The 17,538-nt window shown below is 31.7% G+C and overlaps 1 protein-coding gene and 1 pseudogene across 2 annotated transcripts; one reads left to right on the top strand and one right to left on the bottom strand.

Moving 5' to 3' along the window:
* The window catches only part of LOC125849899 (PHD finger protein EHD3-like), a 31,487-nt pseudogene that overhangs the window by 4,992 nt on the left and 8,957 nt on the right, over positions 1-17,538 (bottom strand).
* On the top strand, positions 9,057-10,996 carry LOC125849902 (uncharacterized). Of its 2 annotated transcripts, XM_049529854.1 has the most exons (3): positions 9,057-9,146; positions 10,178-10,704; positions 10,804-10,994. In XM_049529854.1, exons 2-3 carry the CDS (start codon positions 10,209-10,211, stop codon positions 10,956-10,958), a joined length of 651 nt encoding a protein of 216 aa, XP_049385811.1. In that variant the 5' UTR covers positions 9,057-9,146; positions 10,178-10,208; the 3' UTR covers positions 10,959-10,994. The 2 variants fall into 2 exon arrangements, with proteins under 2 accessions (XP_049385811.1, XP_049385810.1); XM_049529853.1 differs by lacking the exon at positions 9,057-9,146 and having other exon boundaries at positions 9,787-10,704; positions 10,804-10,996.

Below are 17,538 nucleotides of genomic sequence, written 5' to 3'. Positions count from 1 at the left end.
TATATAAAGAGAAAATGAAATGAAGAAATATTACAATTTACATGTATAAAGAAAATAGGAAAAGAGACGTTAGAAAAGGAGAGAAGGGAACAATATTTTGAAAGATAAATATTTTGTCCATATAAATAGGACGAGTTGGATTGAAAAATGGGATCTAACAATATTATAGAGATTTTTATTAGAAAGGTGCTTTATGTGTAAATATTTACTTGCATGAATTAATTACTGATTAATATTACTATTATTATGTAAATATTTTTAAATACATGCTAATAATTTACATAAATTTGAATCGAATTCTAATTTGGATTAATTTTTTATTTAATTTGGATTAATATTATATTGATTGATTTCTTGTTTTGGTTTCGGATTCTAGAAGAAAGAAGAGAGAAACCGAAAAAAACCAAATTATATATATATAAAATTGCAAATATAACTTTGTGTATGTTTCTAATTATTGACATAACCAAATAATCGAACCAAAAAATTTCAAATCGAAAAGAGAAAAATCAAACCAAACCAAATCAAGTTTCACACACAATATCATATCCGGATCAAGGATCATGTCTCTCTAGATCACTTAATTCTTCCTATCAATACAAGCACTTTAAGGATCTCGTCTTACTAGATCTTTTGATTCTTTCTATCATTACAAGCTTCAAACTATCGAAATACTAGAAATACCAATATTTCGGTGCTGTTTGTTTTAAACAGGGTTGCGGAATATATGAATATTATATGCAAATTTAAGCAGTAAATATTCTATAATTTTTTAAAATAGATAAAGCATTTTGATATTCAAAATACTCTTGAGCTCTATATGCTTTCATTTCTCTTATAGAGAATACTAAAGTTTCATATGGATGACTAGCATGTTCATATACTAATTCCATTTCTTTGATTGCTTTATTCATGTGAAATAAAACTCTTTTATGCTTCCATGCTCTTTTTCTTATGCTATGCAAAGACTGCTGAATATTTTTCATTATGCAATTAGCATGATGTGAAATTATATGCAAATAGCATGTAATGTCAATATTATTTTGATTCCCTATAGGTACTAAGTATTTTCCTTTATGACTAAGTAAAGTATATGCACGTAGTATTTATGTAAAATTTACAATATGAATAAAAGTTTGTGTGTATACCTTCCTTCTCTTTCCTCGATGAATAGTCCTATCACCTCCTCAGAAGTTCTCCCTTCAGGCCATGAACAGTTTTTCACCCTAACGACCTCAGTCTTTGGTTACTTCAACACTGTTCCTCCTTAAGGCTGAAGATCGCAACCATCACTTAAGACTATTTATAGAATTATAAGAAGAGAGGTATAAAAACCAACTGTTTATTTCATATTATAATTTTTACAAACATACTAACACACTCATACTATACTTACAACATAATAAGAAAAATACTTTTCCCTGGCGGGAGAAGTACTACTCACTCACTCTTCATACTCGAAGGTACCTAACATTTTTCTAAGATGGATGTTCTCTCAGAAAACTTAGTCTGCCTTTCCCTATGAAGTTCCTCTCCTTTTATAGATATCAAGGAGGGACTTATTACAAAAGAAATTTAATTTAGGGACTTTCCTAAATTCTTCTATATTTATCTTCTGGTCCTTGCTTTTGTTGATTGCTTCGTGACTGAAGATTCCTTGAGATAAGATAATGGACGCTCCATTGTCTTCTTCTGATAATTGGCCGACATGATGTGACCCTTCTTTTGTCTTTGAGGAAAAGAAAAGGATTCCTTTTCTTTAATGCTTCATGATGTAAGTGCTTACGTCATCCTTTTTGTCTTCATCCTTTGTGCTACATCAAGCATGGTCATGATCTAGCATTTTGCATGCTAGTTTCCATGTTTCTTCGGTGGCTCCAAGCCTGTGAAGTTCTATGTCCAGTATTCTCTCCTTGAGTTCTTTGGACTTAGTTTTACCTTTAGTAATCAAGACCCAATCACTGTCTTGATCGAGGACTCTACAATCTTCTTTATAGAATCTTGTAAGAATAGCGTATAAGGCTTATATCCCTAATGCTCTTCTCGTTTGGATCCATTTTTTATTAAGGTGTGGAAGTTTTTTATCAACTCCTGTGGCCTTAACATTAAATTCTTTAATTTTCTCAACTGAAATATAATTGAGAGTAGGATAGTATGCTTGCAAATCCTGACATTCCATAGATATGCTGTAGAATCTGCAGTAAACTCCATTGCCTTGAGCAAAGTTTTTAATTGACTCGAACAATTTTGATGGAAGTTGGGATAATTTCTTTAGATCTGGTCTTGTGTACACTCGATCTAAATACCTAAACTCAAATAGTTGAGCTGTAAAGCTCGGTATTCCGTTAGGAAAAATTGATATTCTAGGAAACAAACTTGTTGTCCCTAAAACACCGTATGTTTCTCCACTTTCTTCTGGAAGATTATAGATATATCTTGTAAATGCAAGATATTCTTCTTCCTTTGGATGTTGCTTTCCAACCTGAAAAGAAGAAAAAACTTTTGTTCCTGATGGAACTTGGTTAGTTTTACTCTCTGGTTTCCCAGATGTAATTTTTTTAGCTTTCGCTGATGATGAGCCTGTGGCTTCATTTGCTAGGCTTTTTTCTTTATCTTGCGATTCAGAAATTGGCATATCCTTGCTTACCATCGAGATGTTTTTGGCACTAGGTGCTAGTGGGAAATCTCCTGCCACTTTGTTGGGATTAATATTCCCTTTCAGATTTGAATTCTGTTTTGGACGTGTGTCCAAGTGTTCACATAAGAGTAAAAATTCTCTCATGTTTTCAGCTTGATCGGTATTTAGCTGATTTATTTCAGATTGTAACATCCGGGATTGTTCAGACAACTTAGATAGCTCGTCTCTTATTTTGAAAAGCCTTTGGCTTTTTTCATCAATGGACTCATCCACTTTCTTCATTCCTTCATATATCCTGTTCACCAGGATTTTTGTCTGATTGTCCATATTGGACGTTTCTGGAAATGAAGTCTGCAAGAAAATTATCATTTCCTTTAATGTATTCTATTGAAAATGAATAGAAAGATAATAACACCTGCCACCTGTGCAATCTTCTGTATTGCGGTTCGAACGGTAGTTTATTAAATATTAGCCCTGAAACTTGAGTATTATCAGTTCTAATAACAAATTGTTTTGGTAAAAGAAATGCAGAGAATTTTCTGATTCCTCTAACAATTGCTAATAATTCCTTTTCATTAGTGGAATATCTTGTTTCTGCATCATTAAAAGTACCACTTGTGTACCTGCAAATTTCATTTAAATCGGTTTGCAATAATGCTCCCCAATGATAATCAGATGCATCAGTTTGTAAAACTAGATTATCTCTTACTTCTGGCAATCTAAGTTTTGGTAACTTTGCACATTCTTCTTTTAGACTTTTAATACATTGCGTGTGTTCTTCTGTCCATCCAAGTCTATTGGATTTTCTGATTAATTTTTGTAGAATATTCCATTTTTTTGCTAAGTCCGGAATAAATTCTCCTGCGTAATTTAAACAACCCAGAAATTTTTGAATTTCTTGTTTTGTTGTTAATTTATCAGGAAACTCTATTATCTTTTTAGAGATATGTGATTGGAGTTCAATTCCTTTTTTTGAAATAATCATTCCTAAGAATTCTATTTCATTTTTATTGATGTCAGCCTTTTTCTGGCTTAACACAATCCCATTTTTAAAACAAATTTCTGAAAATTCTTTCAGATGTTTTAAATGTTCTTCATATGTTTTTGAACATATTAGAATATCATCTATATAGACAATTAAAAATTCTTTATCTGAAAAGATTTTGTCCATCTTCCTTTGGAATATTTGTGGTGCATTTTTTAGCCCAAAAGGCATGACTAACCACTCATAATGTTCGTTTGGAGTACTGAAGGCAGTCAACTGAATTGAGTTTTCTGCTAATTTTATCTGCCAAAATCCACTTTTATAGTCGAATTTTGAAAAATATGTTTTTCCTTTTGCAAGGTTTATCAGGTTATTTTTATTTGGGATAAAATTCCATCAAGTAAACAATTTTTATTAAGCTCTTTATAATTTATTACCATACGAGCTTTTCCTCTTTTTATTTCAACATGGTTTCTTACCATAAATGCTGGGCTACTATAAGGACTTTTACTCATTCTTATTAATTTCAAGTTGAGTAATTCTTTAATTTGAATTTTAAATTCAATTTTATCATCTTCATTATATAGCATCGGTTTAACCCTGATGATTATACTGGGATCTTTTAGAGTTAAAATTGCTCTTTCATGATTTTGTTCCCATTTTTCTAATGGATTTTCTCCATAAGATTTTTGTAAGTTTTCTTTAATTTTTTCTAAATTAAGACACAAGTTATCTTTCTTAGATTTTCTAAGTACTTTCTTTTGAAAATTCCATTATCTTTTTCAAGATTGTAAGGATTTTGTTTCCTTGGAATTTTTATAAAGTGTTCACAAGGGGTTTTTAGGCTTACCATATATAAAGATTGATGATAATCCTAGAATTGTTGTATAAAATCATTTCCTAGTAATAAATCTGTTTCCAGTTTATCATAGGCAAATAATTTATTTATAGAAACAATTTTTGATCCTAAAATTATTTCTACCTTTTCTTTATATTTTATAAGTTTTTGTTTATCTCTTGTGATTCCAATCATAGAGATATTGCTTTTGTTTATGTCCCAATCTTTTATTAAAAAAGATTTTGCTAGACTTGCTTCCGATCCATTGTCTATTTGACAACATGTTGTTAATTTTGTATCATAGAATGTTATTTCTATGAAAACAGATACTTTGAAAATTATTTCCTTTGGCATTTATATTTTTGGTATGAAACAAGTTTCACCTTTATATAGCATTTCTATTCCATTTTTCCCAATGCTATAATCTTCTAATTTATTTAGGAATAAATTTCCTAATATTAATTCTTGATCACTTTCGTGATTAGTAATATAACAAGGAACTGTTATTCTTATGTTGTCTAGTTGTATTGGTAAATCTACCATGTTTTTACAACTAAAGTTATTACCTTCAAAGGTTTGGTAGGTATAATGCTCACCTATGTAGACAGGTATTCCATCTATTAGGAACCCTTTCACATGATTAGCTGTTGCTCCTGTTTGTATCAAGATTTCTTGATATTTCCATTCTGTTCCGTTGAAAATTCTTCCTTTTATTTTTGTTGTATTTGGAGTTTTAATTTTTACAGAATATCTATTAGATATACTTTTTCTAATTGAATTTCTTCCGTATTCTATCGAAAGTCTAGGGTTACTAGTACTTCCTATTTCTTGTGTTTTTCCAAATCGAATTTCATATTCATTTGGAATTTGTGCTTGTTGAATTTCTGCTTCAACTATTCTTGCAATTCCTGCACATTCTTGATCTATTTCGATCATTCCTTTATTTTTATACACCTTACCATAGTTTGAATTTGTAACTGTGTATAATGCTTGGTAATATATACTCATTATAAGATTACCTGGTTTAAATAGATCATTTCTTTTGATCTGAAAATGTAAACTCAATGCGTCATTAAAATCAGCATCTTTAAGTGATATACAATACTTTGGATAGTATGTGAATAGGAGTTTTGTATAGGCTAGGTTTCCCTCTACTATACCAAGGTTTCCTTCGCTTGCATTTATGAATCTTTCATCTGATAGGTTTATTACTATCGGACAATTGATTCCTTCTTTAAAAGTCGATTTGACTAGTATTTGGATTCCTCCTAAATGAACATAATTCATTTTCTTTCTTTTTCTTTCAAGAATTTTCCTAAGAATTTGATCTATCATCGGTTTTGTTAACAGGTTTAGTTTATGTTTTCCTGTTGTTTGGGTAATTTCTATTACCTTTTCTATCTCCTGATATTAATGATAAGAGATTTTATCTCTTGCAAACATTCTTTGCATTCTGCTTAGTAGATTATCTTCTACCTTAAGATTTAGTTTTAATCCTTGGATTCTTTTAAATGTTTCTCCATCAAAGGTTGCTTTTAAGGCGTAATCTCGATGATCTTCTTCTGTTTCTAAGATTTGAACAAAATCATCTCTTTGTATTTCTTTATTCATTTTTAGTCAGATTCTTTTGAACTACTTGAGTATTCTTCATAGATTTCATCAAAGAAATCATCACTTTCTATAGATTTTATTTATTCTAGGTCTGAATCAATTTCTATTCTATCTATCTTCGAGATTTTTACTCTCTTTTTGTTACACTTGTAATTTTTGTGACCTTCCTCACCACAGTTGTAGCATTTGCATTTATCTGTTGGTTTGGTTTTCGAAAAATCTCTTTTCTTTTTATAATACCTTTTTCTTGGTATGTATTTTTGTTTAGAAAATTTTTTCTTTTTTATTAACCCTTTCTTGAGTGCTTTTCTTTCCTTGTATGGTCTATCATCACATCCCCATTGAGTAGATGCATTGGTATCCTTACAATATAGTTGCGTATTTATTCTTTTAGCTTTTCTTTGGATGTTATGAGACATACAAAGTTGACCAAGTCTATTTCTTAGGAAACTTATTCTATTTCCTAGAGTATCTCCTTTTTTATTTTTTTTTTCGTATTCTTCTCTGAAGTATTTTGACCAAAAACCTGGTAGTTTTTGATAGTATTTTTCTAGATAAGGAATCATTTCCTTACTACTATCAAAGATTTTTTAGTAATATTCTTCGAATTCACAAGTGTATTCTTGAATATAACTCATTTTACAAATTTGTAATTTTTCCAATTGCTCTTTAGCAATAATTCTAATTTTTTCTTTATTTTCTTTTATATTTCCTTGTGCACCAAAGAATTCGTTTGCAATGTATTGCTTTAGCCTTGTTATACCTTCTTGTACAGAATCCTTCAATCCTTCTAAGCTATCATTTTTTATTATATTTTCTGCATCTTCTGTTAATCCAGAAAACCAGTCATTTACTTTTCCTATGAAAGTATTTATCATGATTATATATTTTTCTTCATCTGTATAACTTCCTTTTCCTAATAGGAAGTATAGGAGCATATTTTGAGACCATAGATCTAGGCTATCTTCTGGATCTCTTTTACATTTTAGATCTAAGAATCGTGTTCCAATATCTCCTGTTGGAAGCCTGTTTGGCATAAATCTTGATTTATCACTATTGTGAAAATGTTTTGAAAAGTCATTACTCTTTTTTGCTTTATTTGCAAAATTTTTATCATCATATTCTGGCTCTTGCCATTCTTGTTTCATTGAAGTTGATGCTTCAAATTTTCCTTGGGGTCCTCCTGTTTCCCCTTTATTCATGAATACTTTTAATTCTTCCGAAAGACTTAGATCTTCCATTGAATAAACCAGTTCATCTAGTTCATTCATCTTTTTGAGTTTCTTTTTCTTCAGAATTACTCTCTTCAGAATTACATTCTAGATCTTTCTCTAGATTATATAAATCTTTCTCTTTCATTTTCTGTTTTTCAAGAAATTTATGGATTAATATTTCATCCATACTTCCTTTTTGATAAGTGCTTCCACTTGCTTCTTTTTTTGATAATAATTCTTTAATATATTTTTGACTAACTCTTTTGTCAAAATTTTCTGTTTTTTCTATTATCTTAGTAATTCTTCCTGGAAGATTTTCTTTAATATATTTGATTTCTATTTCTATCATTTTTAACCGTAAGGTTAATTGTTTTTGACTTTCTATTAAGTCTTTTAAAAGTTTAGTAATTTCTTTTGAACTCATTTTTATTCTGAAAAGTAATAATCAGATGTATCAAAGAAATTATAATTTATAATATTATATCTTTCTTCATCTCTTTTATTTTTCATAGTTATTATTTTAACTATTTTTCTTTTTAGATTTTCATCTAAATTTTTTAGTACTTGTAAAATTGTTACAAGACTATCTCTATCTATATACCAGATGGGTTTTACAGATCTAAAATCTGTGTCCATAATTTATTAATCACTTGAAGATATATATATATATATATTTTCACGCACAATATCATATCCAGATCAAGGATCATGTCTCACTAGATCACTTAATTCCTCCTATCAATACAAGCGATTTAAGGATCTTGTCTTACTAAATCTTTTGATTCTTTCAATCAATACAAACTTCGAACTATCAAAATAGTAGGAAAAAATATATATACAGTTTCACGCACAATATCATATCCAGATCAAGGATCATGTCTCGCTAGATCACTTAATTCTTCATATCAATGCAAGCGCTTTAAGGATCCCGTCTTACTAGATCTTTTGATTCTTTCTATTATTATAAGCTTCGAACTATCGAAATACTAGAAATATACATATATCATATCCAAATCAAGGATCATGTCTCGCTAGATAAAAACATTCTATCCAAACGATCTCATATAAATTAAAATTAGATAAAATAATTTTATTTCTATTAGAACTATAAAAACAATTCAAATTAAAATAGTAAAAATATATGTACACAATACATACACCCCTCTTGAAAAAAAGAAAAGCTCAAAAAGTCTTCCAAGTAGAGTAACATCAAAAAGATGACATCCCATCAACCATCAACTAGTCCAAAAATCTTTCCATTGTCACCAACTTTTCCCTCCTAAAACCAAAAATCTTTTCATTTTCCAGTAGAGTAGTTTCTTCTTTGTTTTTTCATTCAAGTTCACTGTAAACCAAAAAAAAATTCATCTTCCTTTGTTTAACAAGATGGCATCAAGTAGTCAGAAAGGAAAATATTTTATGAGACCTACAAAAGTGTAGGAGTAGATTTTGATGATAAACCTCTATGGAATCATGTGAAAGTTATTTCGATTGCTCCAAATGGGGGTGGGAATAGAACATGGTCTTGTAACTATTGCAATAAAATAATTACAGGATCATATAATAGGGTGAAAGCACATCTTTTGAGATTATCGGGTCATGGTGTTCAAATATGTAAAGAAAGTAGTGGTGATATATATGCGACTTTGAAGATGGAGCATGAACAAGCCGAAAGAAAAAGTACCGTTGTTCAAGTTGATGCAAGAAACAAAGCTGATTATATATCACTTTTGGAGGGGACTGATTTAATGCAACAAAAAAAGAGAAAGAGTTCAAGTAGTGGAGCTACAGGAAAATCATTCGGCATCTATGAGAGAAATACGGCCGACAAATTAGCCGCTAGGATGTTCTACGCATCAGGTTTATCGTTCAACTTTGCAAACTCTCCTTATTTTAAAAAATATTCTAAGATTCTAGCCGAAAATTTCATTCCCGGTTATATTCCCCCATCATATAATAGATTGAAGACAACTCTTTTAGCTTAAGAAAAAACACATATTGATAGAAAGTTGCAACCAATTAAAGGTACATGGAAAAAGAAAGGATTGTTGATTTGTTCGGATGGATGGTCCGATACTAAAAGACGACCTTTGATCAATATAATGGCATCATCTAGTGGAGGTCCAATGTTTTTAAATTCAATCAATTCTAGTGGAATCGTAAAAGATGGTGAATATATTGCTAACTTATTTATTGAAGCAATATAAAATGTAGGTTCAAACAATGTTGTTCAAGTTATTACGGATAATGCAAGTAATATGAAACTTGCCGGTACTATTGTGGAGAAAAAATATCCTCATATGTTTTGGACTCCTTGTGTTTTTTCATTGTTTGAATCTAGCTTTGAAAAGTATGTGCCAACCTTCGGAAAAATAACCTCAGTTTACTAATTGTAAATGGATTTTAGAGTTACTTAGTGAAGTGAGTAATTTGAAGAACTTTGTTGTGAACCATGACTTGGCATATGCACCTTTTCAAAAATATTCGGATTTGTGTTTGTTGAAGGTTGGTGAAACAAGATTTGCCTCACACATCATTATGACCACCCGAATTTGCAAAGTGAAATCTTCTTTGGAGAAAATGGTCATGGATGATGAATGGTAGAATTATAAGGGGGATAAGGGAATTGAAGCCAAAACACGTGAAATAAAATCCCTTATAATGAATGATGAAAAATGGGATAGTATTGATTATTTCTTGAAATTTACGGAACCAATTGTTGATATGCTAAGAAGTGCCGATATTGATGGTCCAAAATTACATCTCATCTATGATATGTGGGACTCAATGATTGAGAAGGTCAAGAAAGTCATCTTTGAGCATGAGGGGAAAGATCTCATTTCCGGTCAATCAAATTTTTTTGATACTATTCATGATATTCTTGTGGCTAGGTGGAACAAAAGTAACACACCTCTACATTGTATGGCACATTCTTTGGTTCCCAAATATTATCATGAATCATGGCTTCAAGGAGAGAATGGAATTCGAAAGCTAGCTCCTAATGAAGATAGTGAAATTTCATTGAATAGAGTCAAGTGCTTTCAAAGGTACTTTAAAGATTCTAATGAAATGAAACAAGTCTCATTGGAGTATGGATCCTTTTGTAGCGGAAGTGGCTATTTTAGTGAGCCTCACGTGATTGAGGCTATGATGTATGAAGATTCTCTTTCTTGGTGGGCAAATCATGGGGTCTCGGCTCCACTTTTGCAACAATTAGCTTACAAGTTGCTTACTCAACCGGCTTCTTCCTCTTGTTGTGAAAGAAATTGGAGTACATATTCTTTGATTCACAATATCAAGAGAAATAAGTTAGCAACTTCAAGAGCCGAAGATTTAGTGTTTGTACATTATAATCTCCGGTTGTTGTCTCGCAAGAAAGAGAAATATATAAATGGGCCAAGCAAATATTGGGATGTTGGTATGTCTATATTTTCTTCAATTATTTAGTTTAAATGATGTTTTTTTTTCTTTTTATATAAAATCTTCTAATATATTTATTCTTTCTAATTTATTTTAGGTGGAGATCGATTTGATATTGATGAGACAACTAATGATCTAACCGAGCTTTCAATAGATGAACCTCAAATTGAAGGTGTGATATTTGAGGAAGAGTTTGAAGATTTGGAAGAAGTTGAAGAAGATGTGGAAGAGATAGCTAACTTAATTAAATAACTTGATAATTGACAATATTTTGTTGTTATGTTAATTTTAAGTTATGGATTAAGTTGAGACAATCTCTGATTTTTGTTAAATAGTATGTTTTACACTTTTACTTGGTGTATTGAATATTGATTAGTAATTATGAATATCTAAATTGTGGATAATTATCTTGTGTATATCTTAAATTTTAATAGTTGCAGTATTTTCACTTTCACTTTGTTTCAAGAGACGAGTCACTATCCATGTTCTAAGGTTAGTTCTTCTTTTCAATTTCTATTGATTTATTTAGTTATATTTATTCTATTGTAATTTGTAAATGCTTTTAATGTTTAGTTTCTATTTTGTTGCGTCTTTGTAGGAAGAATGGAAGAGTATTCTCATCTTGAAGAATGGAAGATTGAATTCTACAAAATACATGTAACTTTATCATAACATATATTTCAAATTTAGAATATCTTCATAACTATATTTTTATAATATTGAAAAATTTTAGCCGTATCCCCGCACCCACGAATCTTAAAATTTGGATTTTACCGAATTCGACTCTCAAATTCGCATCCGTCTTGGATGCCCGCACCCGAGTCCGAGCAACTTAGGATCTAATACAGATAACGGGGTAATACATGAGGTTGGTTTAACAGTCCCTGCTCCGAGACTATTACAAGTTGATCCATCATCTACAATAGTAACCGGAGAGGAATCTTTGTGTGATTGAAAGCTAGAAAAAATGTTAGGATTATCCGTCATGTGATTTGTGGTACCTGAATCAATTACCCTTTTATTTGAAGAGGTGATAAGACATGTTTTATTTGACTCAGCAAAGAAGTTAATTGAAGCAGATTGCTTCTCTGATTTATGATATTGAAAGAATTTAGCAAACTCATCACCTGAAACCCGAATAATTTTCTCAGATGATGAACTAGAACTAGACTTTTTTTAACTAATGTTAGTCCAAAAGGATTTAAAAATAGATTATAGATGACTACAGGTAACAAGGACTTGTTACCTGGAACCAAATTAACAAGACCTATGAATAAGTTATCTACCAACAAAGATGTCCTTCACAGGCCAAGAAGGACAATGGTGAGACCTAAATCCAGACTAAAAATAGGCTTGAACAGGCCTAAAAAAAACTTAAAACTTCACACAAGTCCTTGAAATAAAAAGTGTGAAAACAGAATTCTTGAATCTAGACCATACCACCGGAAAGGGTCAAATAGAATTTTAATTTGAGATCCACAAATACCCAAACCCAACAAATACCAAAACCCAATGCTCTAAATTAATGGTGGTTGGAAAAGAGATCAAAAAAGATTTTTTAAAGAGCTAAAGTCAAAAATAGGAAATGAAGAACACACCTTCCAAGCAGAGTTTTAGTGCCAGAAGATTACGAATGCCAAAACGATACTAGAGCAGTAAGCCAAAATCAGTTCTGCCAGACCAAAGAATGGTGTGTGAAAGACAAACCAAAGAGCTGAGACCTCCTCTCAGGCTATCAGAAAGGTGTGGAATTTCTAATCAATGATTCTGAGCCCTAGAAGCTCTGATACCATGTAAAATATAGATACAAATGGAAAAAACTTCCTACACATATCATTCCAATATGATAATGTGTCTATGATTGTGCTATGTACACAATATGATATTGTGTCTATGTACATACAGTAACAAAGATAAAAAAAGGAAGTAGCATGGCGTATTTTGTAGTGTCTTACAAAATCTGTAAAGACTTGCAAACGTCATAGCTCAAGATATACCAGTACAGAAAAACTATAAATCCATTAAACAACATTACCTAAAATTAAGCATAGTCCTATATAAGTCGCACCAAAAATTTCATCCACTAACATCTAAAATCTAAATTGACATATGTAGCTCCATTCATTGTACAATTTGTTGATTTATATTTATATTTAATAATCTATCTATATATAATAGGAGAGGCAAAAAGTTTATCGTGTTAGCACCACCAAAAAAAAAAATCTCAATTTAAAAAAATAAATCAAATCTGTATTTTTATAAAGTGCTAGCTGTCACGTGTAAGCACAGAAATTTTCAATAGACAAATTATTTAAAACAGAAAATTCACAAGAAAAAACTACCATTTCAAGTTTTAAAAACTGGAAACCGTACATAACTATTGCCATATTTAAATCGTTTAATTATCTTTTTTGATGACAAGGGAAACCCGCTGCCGCTACCCTTTTGGGTGTGCATAGTAGGGGTGTGTATCGATCGGTTCAGTTCGGTTATAAGTATTATTGGTTCGGTTTATCGGTTTTCGGTTTTTAAATATGCTAAACCGATAACCAAACTAATAAGATATTTGTTATCGGTTTTCGGTTTATCGGTTTTAGGTCTTTAACGGTTCGGTTTTCGGTTTAACCAATAAGAAAATGCTTTCAAAACAAATATATGACTTGTCCAATAATTTGACGCGATACGCATACATCGAAATAATCATTCCAAATGGAACAACAAGGACCAACTTGTTGTATTTTGGTCATCACAACAAAGACTTGGTTAATTTTCGATCACTATAATATATATAAAACGAGGTCCCCTTTATGCAATAAAGAGAATCAAATAAAACCAAATCATAGACAAAAGTCAAAACAGTAGCAAATGAGGCCATGCTTATGGTAACTAAATGAAGTTCTTACGTTATTTAAAAAAAAACACACACACACACACAAAATTTGAATTCCTGACGTTAATCAAATTGCAGATATTTACAATCGTGCAAAAGCTAATATTAGTCAATTATAAACTAACTAAAGTAAATAAGTAATACTAAAAAGTAAAACCTAAAGGTTAAATAACTAAAAGTAGAGAGGAGAGTTAATTGTTAAGTAGTGTTAATTATTGCGTAGGGTTTTATATTTTTAGTCTAATATACTACTAATTATATTAATATTTTTTTTAAATATATTATATATATGTATAACTAAAAATTAAAATAGTAAATTATTATATTCTTATGGGTTATCAGTTAACCCAATAACCCAATATTAAAAACCAATAACGAACCGATAACCCAATAAATTTTTTTTGTAAAACCATTAAATAACCGTTATCCTAATAACCCAATAACAATAAACCAATAACACTTTTTTCGGTTTGGTTTATCGGTCGGTTCGGTTTTTGCACACCCCTAGTGCATAGGGTAAAACCCTCACTCCTATACAATAACACGCAAACCACATCGGAGAGGTAACTCGCACTAGGCAAGCCCAGTGCGACAAACTTGAGACCTCCAACATAGAATTCCCAAGCCCAAATCACTAGGCCACCCAAAAGGGATTTAAACCGTTAAATTATCTTATCCTTCTTCTACTATATCAATTTTTTTCATTTTCAAAACAAACCAATCAATCATTTTCTAGTGAGGAACTTCTTTGCAAACTACATCTGATAACATAGATTAGTTCATTTAGACTTGCAACTGAAACTCTTCTTATGGATTTAGAGCTTGATACTTTGAATAGTGTTAGATATGAGCCTTACGCTCAGATTTTCAGGCCTAATAAGTAATAACTTTATTTTTTGTCAGTCGGGTGTTGGCAACACAGGGTCATTATATCAAGGGTGTTGAGCTGATTGATTCTGTTCATGATGGTGTTTGTAAAGAAGCTTAGAATGCATGGTGGATGAATTGGAGGCTCACTTCTAGAGTCCTCTGTAATAAGTGCCACTAAAACTTAAAGATAAGTTCTACAAAGTGATGGTTAGATCAACTATGTTATATGGGACAGAGTGTTGGCCTATCAAAAACTCCCATGTTCAGGAGATGGAAGTTGTGGAAATGAGGATGCTGATAGGATTAGAAATGAAGATGTCCGAGACAAGGTGGAGTGGGCCCCGTGGTGGACAAGATGAGAAAAGCAAAGCTCAAATGATGCGAGCACATGAAGAGGAGAGGCACATATGCCCTACCTAGTGAAGAGGTAGGAGAGGTAGGTGTGATTTCCTACCAGTAGAAGGTCCACACGGATTGTTTTGTTATTGTAAGTTCTATTATTATGTGTTTGATTCTCCTATGTGGTTTGCAAGCTATTGCATAAAAGCGGGGTTTTACCCTGTGTGCACCCAAAGGGTAGCGGCTACGGGTTTCCCTTGTCATAAAAAAAATTTATTATATGTGTTTGAGAAGCTTAAAATTGGGTTTGCATACAAGGCGATTGTTTAAATGTTTATGCATGTTTTTTATTTGTTAATTCATGCTAGTTATTTTTGTTATTGTAAGCTTTGTGATTTTATGTAGAAAATGGTCAAAAGCCTCCCAATCTATGGTCGGATTTCCAACTACGCACTCATACTTCACGGGAGTCCTATTACCCCCCTGAACTATTTTATAAGGAAATAAATTTCACCCTAAAATGACAAAGTCACTCATGTGTTTTGTGGTGTAACACATGCATATGCCATGTCAATGCCACCTAATAAAAATAATAAATGAATTATTTTTCCTACTTTTTATTATTATTATATGCCCCACTAGAAACCTTCCATTATCATTAAGAACATCACCATTATCAAACCCACTTCCCATCTATTGACATTCCGGCAAGAGAAAAGACATTAAAATTTTTTTCGACGAGTAAAAGTTTCTAGACCAATATCTTTATCCTATTCTCCACAATTTCTCTCAAAGTTCATTGCTACACATTTTACTCATGTTGGGGGTTTATGAAGGGATATACCAAAAGTAGTATATGGGCATGCCATAAATTTTCAATTCAATTTCTTTCTTATCTTAATGTTGGTGAAAGTAGCAACCCAAATTAAAACATTGAAATTAATCTAACTGAAAAAAATTATGATCCAATTGAATTTTCTATGCCCCATTTTGAAAATATCTCAATTTGTGGTTAAATTCAAGAATGTGAAATTAGAATTAACGTTTGAGAGAGAGTTTGAAAATTTTGTGTTTGTTTGAAATGAGTTTCGGTAAAAAATATTGATTTTTTAAATTCTTTATTATACTACTTTGATTTGGGAGTAATAAATAAATTTATTTAAAGGTTCTTTGATTATGGGTAAGAGACGGTTAATATGTAGAATTCCTGAAGAAATTTGTGATGAAAAATAAAAATAAGGGAAAATGCATAAGTATCCCCCAGCCTATGTCCGAAATCCCTGATACACACCTAACCTTAACTAAGGTCCTATTACCTCCCCCCGAACTTATTTTATATATAATTTCTACCCCTTTTCAGCCTACGTGGCACTATCCTTGAAAAATTGTCAACACACGTTGGTCCCACAAAATAGTGCCACGTAGGCCGAAAAGGGTTAGAAAATTATATATAAAATAAGTTCGGGGGGGGGGGGATAATAGGATCTTAGTAAAGGTTAGGTGTGTCTCAGGGATTTTTGGCATAGGCTGGGGGTACTTATGAAGAATTGCAGTGAAGTTTGGAATAGAAGGTACCAGATTTTAGTATTCTTCCCCAACCACTACCATTCCGAGAAGTCAAAACAGTTATATTCACTCAGTTTTCAAAATGCAACGTGAAGGTTCATAAGACTTGACACATGCACAAGCTAAACCAGACAATGAATAAGGCCCATAACAAGTATCTTAAAGCTACTGCCAGGCTGAGAGTTCATTTATCAGACTCAAGAAATGAGAAACTAAGCAGAGAGGATGAAAGATGGGTTAAGTACATTACACCATAATCATAATTTATGAACTTAAGAGATTCTAGCTAGATTGTTAGCTAAGTCCAAGAAATGCACATCATGGTTGCTTTCCTGAAACCAAAGCGCAAACAGAATATAAACAGTACCTGTTGAATATTTGAGTGAAAAAGGAGGGATGAGCCCTCACAAGATCCATCTTTCATCCTTGAGTGAATGCGACTGATATCAAAAAAATTGTCAGCCTTCCCTTCAAAATTTTCAAAGAGCACGTGACATAGCTGAGCAAACTTCTCTGACTTGACAATATCAAGAAGCATGTGCAGACAGAACTCTGTCACTGTTTGATTTTTTGGCTCATCCACTGATCCATTAGGCACTGCTTTTGTTCCATTCTGGATTCCATGAGATACAGAATGTGACATGGCAGAGAACCTCGGTTCCCATCTTCACAACATTTTCCAGATTCCTGAAAAAACAAGCAACAAGCTATCAAAGAACAATTAACAGCAAAGGAAATAGTAGATTACTATTGTATATTAAGTTGTCCAGATACTTGCAACAGAAGTACCTTAACTTCAACAGCACAACTGGCTTCTGAATGTGATGTCAGTGCCTCTTGAATGCATCCTGTCAAACCACCATCACTCTCTAATGATTGAAGCATCTGCTTCAGAGCAGCACCATTCCAATTTCTAACAAGCAAATCACTGGAATCATTCAGAAGACCATGTGGTTCCATATGAGCTACATTAGCTTGCGTGCAAGAACTTTTGTTAAGAGCTGTATCTAGTGGTTCATTCATCGACTGCATAAAATCAAGCAAACCAGTTGTCTTTTTATCAGGTAAACAATTATATTAATGAAAAGGACAAAATTAGCCATATACAAGTATACCAACAAGTAAAATCCTACAACACGACATATGTACAAAGAGAATACCAAAAAG

Source organism: Solanum stenotomum, unplaced genomic scaffold, assembly GCF_019186545.1.
Source record: "Solanum stenotomum isolate F172 unplaced genomic scaffold, ASM1918654v1 scaffold11373, whole genome shotgun sequence".
NCBI lineage: Eukaryota > Viridiplantae > Streptophyta > Magnoliopsida > Solanales > Solanaceae > Solanum > Solanum stenotomum.
The sequence above is the reverse complement of the archived record's forward strand: the minus strand, read 5'-3'. Positions and strand labels throughout refer to the sequence as shown.

Bases quoted from the DNA above. Each gene is read 5' to 3' on its own strand.
- LOC125849902 (XM_049529853.1), top strand. From the start codon at position 9,948: ATGAATGATGAAAAATGGGATAGTATTGATTATTTCTTGAAATTTACG. The intron at 10,705-10,803 runs GTATGTCTATAT...AATTTATTTTAG, and splicing joins AAGCAAATATTGGGATGTTG to GTGGAGATCGATTTGATATT.